Raw genomic sequence first — 7,747 nt, 5'->3', positions numbered from 1 at the left:
TTTTTTTTTTTTGAGCTCCTCACCCTTGCAGGGGAAGGGATTTTTTTGGGTGACCCACCTCCTTGCTACTGTGTTTCGCTTGGACAGTGGAACTCCTAAACTCCCTGCTGGCACATCCTCAGAGTTCCTGAGCTCTGGAATATCTTTGGGAATCACGCTGGTCCCTTATTCCCTGGAAATCACACTGTGCCGGTACCCACAAGGGATCAGGTGGCTTTGTAGGAGTGAGAATCCATGCGAGGAGGCTTTTGGAAGCTGGCACAGGAGTAGAAACGAGATTGCTTGGGAACTGCACACTTAAATTTCCTTCTCCCAAGGCAAAATGCCCTCGGCAGTGCTGCTGATGGGCTGCGTGTAAGTTCTGCTCATGTTTATTATTTATTCAAATGGAGGCTGCAAATCTTCATCTTGCACGTGGAGGACAAAAATAATTAAAAAAAAGAGATGTCAGGTAAAAAAAACCCAACAAAATAAAATGGTATTTTTTAGGAAATGTACCCAGCTACTGCTGTTACAAGTGACTAAGGAATAGAGGGATGCTGATGTACTATAGGGGTGTCTATTTTTAACCTTCCTTGCTTTGTGTGACAGTTAATTTTTGTGGTTTCCTCTACCTGCAGCCACTTTGGCCTTAAAAATAAGACAACTTTTCAGGCAGCAAAGGGAGGGACAGGAAGAACATCCCCAGCCACAAAAAAAATCAGGGTTTGATTGCAGTTGTAACACATCAAATCTTTTAAACTGTGAGTTGGCTGTGTTGTCTCACCCCCTCTTCTCTCAGTCTGCTTGCCCTCCTGCAAAATAGAAGGGATTTCTAATTTTTAAGCCATTTTCCTCGCTCTGTGGACCATTAATTAGGGGGATTTTCAAGTATTAGGGGTTTGCAGCGAAGAGTCAACTTGGAAATTCATGCACCCACTGAAACTAAAAACTCACGTGAGTCACCAGTAGAGGGGAAAAGTCACCGTGTGCTTGTTGTTCTGTGAGTGCTGTAAAACTGCTGTTAAATGCACTTTAGTTTTTTTTGGGAAGCGAAAAACCTCGTGCAGTTTAAAGCTGCCTGAGCGACAGTGAGCTGCACGCTCTTCCTTTTCTCAGCTAAGGAAGACCAGAGGGATGGCTTCATTTTATGGAACTTAGTGGAACATGTAATCTTATGGTGGGATATCTGTTTTTTTTTTTTTTTGCTGGGTTTCACTGTGTTTGCACCTCTCTGTTTTCAGCTGTAAGTGGAAAATATGCCAATAAAGACATTATTTATGCTTATTTTCCTGTGACTGCTCGTTAGCTGTGGCATAAGGTGACACAAGAAATGTTTTCAAGCTTTTTTTTCCTGCTTTTCCAGGATAAACCTGGTATTAAACAAAGGATGTTTTTACCATTTTCTCAACGACGTCAGCACCTTGTTAATGATGTTTCCTGACTTCACTCAACCAGTGCTTTTATTATGCATTTTGTTGGTAAACAGATGGAAACCAACCTATTGTGGGGGATTAAATCAGCTTCCTTTTATATGAGCTCGCTTATAACACAACAGGGGCACGTCCTAATTGTATAAAAGTAGGGCTTTGTGGGGTTTGCAGTGTTCAAAATCAGTGATTTTGATGAGACCGTCACCTCCTACCCCAGTGTGATGAGTCGATCCTTATAAAAGCCAGACCTTCGGATGTCTAATTCCAATTTTGTGGAGCTCTGACACGTTTTCCGTGCCTTGCAGTGCCCGTTGGACGATGGTGGTGCCCGGGAACGCCCCGGTGATCCAGCAGGACCACGCTCTGGAGCCCGACCTGGGGAGAGCCCCCCCGGAGCACCCTGCCATGGGCCCTGGCACCGAGCCCGCGCCCGAGGAGGTGGGCCCGGAGCTGGCAGAGGTGAGGAAGCTTCGGGAGCTGGTGAGGAGGCTGGAGCTGGAGAACCAGCACCCCAGAACCAAGAGCAGCAGGAACGTGGTCGGGACGGGCGTGCCGGGGGAGATCCGCCCCGGCGTGGCCAACGGGACGGAGCTCAACAACAGCATCAACGCCAGGGCCGAGCAGCAGGACCTGCACATCATGGCCGATCTGCACAGCCAGTGGAGCAAAATACGGCAGGAGGGAGGGGAGAACAACTGCTTCAAAAGAGCCCTGGGTGCCCAGAGGGAGTACAACAGTGCCCCCCAGGAGGAGGTGCCTGCCAAGGATGGCACGGGCAGGTGTTCCTCGTGTGCGGATACAAGGAACGGCTCCGAGCTGCTGGGGGTCCATCCCGCAGCCACAGTCCACCAGCAGGATCCCAGGGAAAAGTGTGCAGAGCTAGAAGGCCTTTCAAACCACGAGGATCTGGATGAAGTGAAAGTGTTAGAACTGGAGAACTGCACCGAGGAGGAGGATTGCTGGTACGTGTCTCCAGGCCTGGGGGGCAGAGGGGACTTAGTGGGAGTTCCTGTGTCTGGGTGTGCAGTTACTTTTAAGGGTGTGAAGTGCTTTCTCTTCATCTTTAGCAAGAAGAATGCAGTTCTCATTAGTGGCTCTCCTTATCTTTATATCCAGTGTACCAGAACCTCATTTTTAAAAAATCACTTTAACTGTAGGGTTTGTCTTCCCCCTTTCTTCCTGACACAGAAGCTTCCTTTCCCTCTAAGTTTAATTTTATAGAGCTCATGCAGGTGAATGGGTAATGAAGCTTTTAAACCTTGTACACCAAATGCTGCCTTTCAGTAAGAATTTTGTAAATAAGAATCCCTGGACCATGTGGGATTTGTGGCTTTTGCTGGTGCCTGAGAAGACAAACCATTTCTCCAGGCTTTGGTGGGGGAGGGAACTTCCACTGCTGTGGGTGGGAGTTCTGTGTTTGGGTGTGCAGTTGCTTTTAAGGGTGTGAAGTGATTTCTGTACAGGGCTTTTATTTTTAGCAGTAATAATTCAGTTCTCATTCGTGGCTCTTCTTATTGTTATATCCAGTGTACCAGAACCTCATTTTTTAAAAAATCAGTTTAACTGTAGGGTTTGTCTTTTCCCCTTTCTTCCTGACACAGAAGCTTCCTTTCCCTCTTAAGTTTAATTTTATAGAGCTCATGCAGATGAATGGGTAATGAAGCTTTTAAACATCAAATGCTGCCTTTCAGTAAGAATTTTGTAAATAAGAATCCCTGGACCATGTGGGATTTGTGGTACCTGAGAAGACAAACCCTTTCCCTTTCCTGAAGGCTGTTTCCTTGCAGTGAACCATCTCTTTTGTTCAGAGACATGAACTGAAGCAGATCAATGATGTAATCCTGAGCTGACCCGGCTCTGTGGGACTCTCCCCTCCACCAGCAGCCTTGTTTAGAACTTGTCTTATAAATCAGCAAGGGCAAGGGAAATTTAAAGTTTCAGTCTAATCCCAGCTCATGCAATAGCTGTGACTTGGGATTTTACCTTCTTTTCCTCATTTTTTTTTCTTAATTTTCTTAATTTTTAAGACTTTGAAGCCTCAGGGCTCTGCAAATTGGGTTCATGTTTGTGTAGCCAGATGAATCTGGCAACGAGGGCAGCCCTGCTGAATCCAACCCAAACCTTCATTAGCTGTTAAATTGAAGGTAAAGTTTGTGTTAATGGAGTGGGGCTCAGTGAGGTAATGCCATCAACTCAAGCCTGAATTCAAGGTCCTATTTAAAACAGGATTCTTTTTTTCCTGTGCAAGCTTATTTTTTTAAAATCCAAGTACTGGTTCTAACTTGATCCCTGAAACTCTTCGGCATTTCTAAACAGCATTTTGAGCAGATTCCTTATAAATAAATAAGGGGAATATATTTAACAAGTTGAATTTGGAAGGCAGGCTTTATTATTTCCGTGTTAATGAGAGCAGCCAGTTTTATATTCCTGTTTATATAGGACAAGAGAGATTTTTCAAACTCTGAGTCTGGGATTTGCCCAGGCAGGGAATTGTTTGCAGTGCCATCAGGAGAGATCCTGTGCCCAGGAGCTCAGTTCTTTAACCTAAACTAAGAAATCCTTCTTTCCCAGGTGCCTTTCCTTCTACACCTTGCAGGATCTTTGTGGGTTTGTTTCCTGTGTTTTCTTGGAATAGGGTGACATGTGGAAAAGAGGTGCCTTGAGGAGCTGGATAATGTGATGATGCAGAGCACTTGTGCAAGTGCTGTTACCATAAATCACCTTTGATTATTCTGCATCTCTTCCATCTGTTCCCTTTTCCTCTTGTCAGACAAACGTGGTGGAACAAGAAGCTCTTTTTTAATGATGACTTCTTGTTCTGAAAGGGGGGAAGGAATAATGAGTGTTGTGTGCCTGTGCCTCTTGCCAAATACCCCAAATCCTCACCATGAACACATCTCCCATCCAGCTATTGATGCATTCCCTTGGCAAGAACCAAAAAAACTGGGTGGAGGAGAGGGAGGGTTTTTTTTTTTCCAAAAAAAAAAAAAGGAAAACAAACAAATAAAAAACCCCAAACCAACAAAACCCCCTTAATCTGTGGATTTAGGATCAGCTGTAATAAGGTGGCTTTGCTGACTGGGGGAATTTTGTCCTGCCTGGATGGAAGTTGAGCAGTCAAAGGGAATAGCTGACTTTGTTGCTGTGTTTTTAATATTATACATAAGGAAAAAAAAACAAATTGTAGCTGATGTTGATACATATCATGTGCACTCGGATACTTTCTGGTATTTGAAAATGGCTTTGTTTTTTTTCCTGTCACTGACTTGATAAATTGTAACAAGCCCGGCCCTTTTTGCTGCTGAGCTCTTTAATTTTTAGAGGTGATGTTTTACACCTGAAAGAATACTAAGAATTCATTTTGCATTCTTGTAAAGTCTGGAAGTGTTTCCACTTCAGGACAGGGGGCGAGGAGTGGGGAAACTTCCAAAAAGAGACATTTTACATCTCACATCTTCCTCGTTCTGGTTTTAGAAACAGGTGCCAACTTTGAGGTAATTACTTTAAAGAACTGAAAAATCGCTGGAAGGTAATTTTTATTGTGATATTGTGCTTTCACCCTGTGACCTCTTAACAGGTTGGAAACCTCTAGTGTGGATTTTTGCCACTCGATCTGGATTGGGAACAGCAGAAGCCCTTTCCCTGGGAGATGGATGGAGTGCTCAGAGGGCTTCTCTGGGGGTGCAGGTGGAGTCTCAATTCCTGCCCTGTTTTGGGATTATTTGGTGTATTTGGCTGGAACTTGCAGCTGTTTGTGTGCAGCCCCAGCAAATGTAAGGCTTTGTTTTTAAGAGCTCGTGGCAGTGCCTGAGCTGGTGTGAAACCCGAGGCAGTGCCCCCCACCCACAGCTGTAACTCTGCCCTCACCTGCTTCCTCAGGGCCCTTTCTCAAATAGCTGCTCAAAATTGTAAATATCCTGGAGACCCAATCAGATGGAACTGGGCTTTCCGTGCTGGGGAGTTGGGTGTGATGCTCCCCTTGGGCTCCTGAGCTGCTTTGGGAGGGCTGTTATCCAAACAGGAGGGGACAGACCAGGTATGTTCCTGTTTGTCTTCCTCAGTGTCTGCCGTTCTTGGGTGCTCCCTGCAGTAGGAGTTAAGTTGTGATTTTCTGTGTGTTTAGTTTGTTGGGTTTCGTGCCCTGTGGGGGTTTAGTTGTTTGGTGTTTTGTTCAGAGAATCGCAGAGTCTCCTGACTTTGCAGGGACCCACCAGGATCACCCAGTCCAACCCCTGGCCCTGCACAGACACCCCAACAATCCCCCCCGTCCCTCAGAGCATTGTCCAAACCCTCCTGGAGCTCTGGCAGCCTTGGGGCTGTGCCCACTGCCCTGGGGAGCCTGGTCAGTGCCCAACCACCCTCTGGGGGAAGAACCTTTCCCTGAGATCCACCCTGAGCCTGCCCTGGCACAGCTCCAGCCATTCCTGGGTCCTGTCCCTGCTCACAGAGCAGAGGTTGGAGCTGCCCCTTTGCTGCCCCTCGTGAGGAAGCTGCAGCCCCCCAAGAGTTCTGCCCTCAGTCTCTGCTCCAGCTGAACAGACCAAGGGATGTTCCTTTTCCTGGTGAGACTTGGGAGAGAGAATTTTGACTCGGAGCTAAGATGAAATGATTCAAATTCATCCCCCTCTGGACTATAAAATGTGCTTATTAAACGTGTTAAGAGATGAGAGAGAGATCAAGAAATAGCAAAAGTGAAAACCTTAAATTTTTTCAATACTCTTCCCCTTTTCTACTGGATTTTTGCCTCCATCCCCTCTGATGGGATGAGAACCAGACTCTGTCCGTGCCTCATCTTGAACAACTCCAGGTTTTCTCCTTGCTGGAAGGAACCAGGCCTGGGTTTGTGCCTGCCCTTTGTTGATCCCGGTGGTGAAGGAAGCTGCCTGTGCTTTAACGTGGGCCTTCAGATAAGCTCTTATGTAGGTTGTGCTTCTTTAAAAAAAACACCACAAAACACAGCCCAACAGTCACACAAACCCATCTCACAGAACCCCTTTACATTTCCTTTAAGTTCCAGAGCTCCTTTTAGGGGGATACATGAAATCTTCAGGGTGTGGGTGTGAATGCACAGGTCTGCTCAGCCCAGTGTGGAGCCTGTTTTTTGTGGGGTGAGGAGGAGAAGGAACCTCTGTCCCTCTGAACCCCTGTGCTGCTGCTGCAGCCGTGCCTTACACAGTTTGCATTCCCAAAAAACCTTTCACTGACAAGTTGTGCTGCCTTTAGCTCAGTGTTTTGTTGTCTCCTGCTTGAATCCGTGTTCAAGTGGGGTGCCCTTGAGTCAGTGTTTGTAGGGAGGAGGAGCATGGTTTGCTCCAAGAATAACTCCTTAGGAGTTTCCTGGGAATTCCCTGGATTTTCCTGCTGTTTTCAGCCTTTCCCCATGTCCAGTGACCTTCTATATTCATGTTTTAAGGTTTTTAATTCAGTGCTGGAGGTATAATTGCTGTTGGCTGATAGAAACTCTGGAAAGCCTCCACGAAATGAGGATGTGGTTCTGCCCAAAATCCAGAAATTACACCAACACATCACCTTGTGCCTCTAATTTGGGGGAGAACTCGAACTCCCTGGATTTGTACCTTCCCCAGGTCCTGTGTCCCTGTGATCTCTCCTTGTGACAGGACTCTGCTGGGAACTTGGACGAGACTTAAAGGCAGCAGTTTGCAGGGTCTTATTTTCTCAGCCTGCTCATTTTATTCCAACCTTCTCCAGGTGTTTTTAGCATTAAATAATGTCCAGGTGCTTTATCCCAACGTTTTCCTGGCTCTGGTGTGAGGAGCACGTTTCCTGAGTGATGTGACACACAGAATGTGTGACATCTGCCTCGCTGGGACACCCTCTGAGCTCCTTCCAAACCCTCTGGGCAGCTTCCTGGGAGCATTCCCAGACCCACCTTCCTTGCAGAGTCCCCTGGAAAGGAAAACCTCCCTGCTCCTGTGGCACTGAGGGCAAAGCATGGCCTGAATTCCTGGTGAATTCCTTCCGATGGCAGAGGCTGTGACTGAGCCCTCAGGGAGGTGCTCGAGGCCTTGTCTCCCTGGACATTTTCCACTGCTGGAAAACGAGGGCTGGGCAGGGGAATTGCTCAGTTGTGGTGCCAAAGAGGTGGAGAAAAGGCTCTGGATGTGCTGCAGATGCTGCTCAGCACCAACACTCAGCTCTGGACTTGTCCCCCGAGGTGCCTTTTGATCCTCGTGGCGACTGTTGGCCAGGTCAGGGAATTCAACTGGTTCAGTCCTTCGAGCTGCTGGGACTGACTGACCAGATCTGAGGAGGTTTGTTCAGCAGGATTAGTCCCTCCATGGACACAGGAAAGTGTTTTTGGGGGGTTTGTTCAG

At 46.9% G+C, this 7,747-nt stretch overlaps 1 protein-coding gene across 3 annotated transcripts in view; it reads left to right on the top strand.

The window, feature by feature from the left end:
- The first annotated feature begins 43 nt into the window (after nucleotides 1-43).
- LOC108498539 (SLAIN motif-containing protein-like) overlaps nucleotides 44-7,747 on the top strand; it is a 24,133-nt gene continuing 16,429 nt past the window's right edge. For all 3 annotated transcript variants that reach the window (XR_001875200.1, XM_017817405.1, XM_017817389.1), the window contains exons 1-2: nucleotides 44-451; nucleotides 1,718-2,374. Coding sequence is in view for 2 of the 3 variants with exons in the window: in XM_017817405.1 (XP_017672894.1) it covers nucleotides 1,731-2,374 (644 nt within the window). In the remaining variant the exon portion in view is untranslated. The remainder of the gene's footprint in view (nucleotides 452-1,717; nucleotides 2,375-7,747) is intronic.

The sequence above is a fragment of the Lepidothrix coronata genome, unplaced genomic scaffold (genome assembly GCF_001604755.1).
Source record: "Lepidothrix coronata isolate B3197 unplaced genomic scaffold, Lepidothrix_coronata-1.0 Scaffold2, whole genome shotgun sequence".
Lineage (NCBI taxonomy): Eukaryota > Metazoa > Chordata > Aves > Passeriformes > Pipridae > Lepidothrix > Lepidothrix coronata.
Note: the sequence above shows the minus strand (reverse complement) of the source record. Positions and strands in the feature narration are given on the sequence as shown.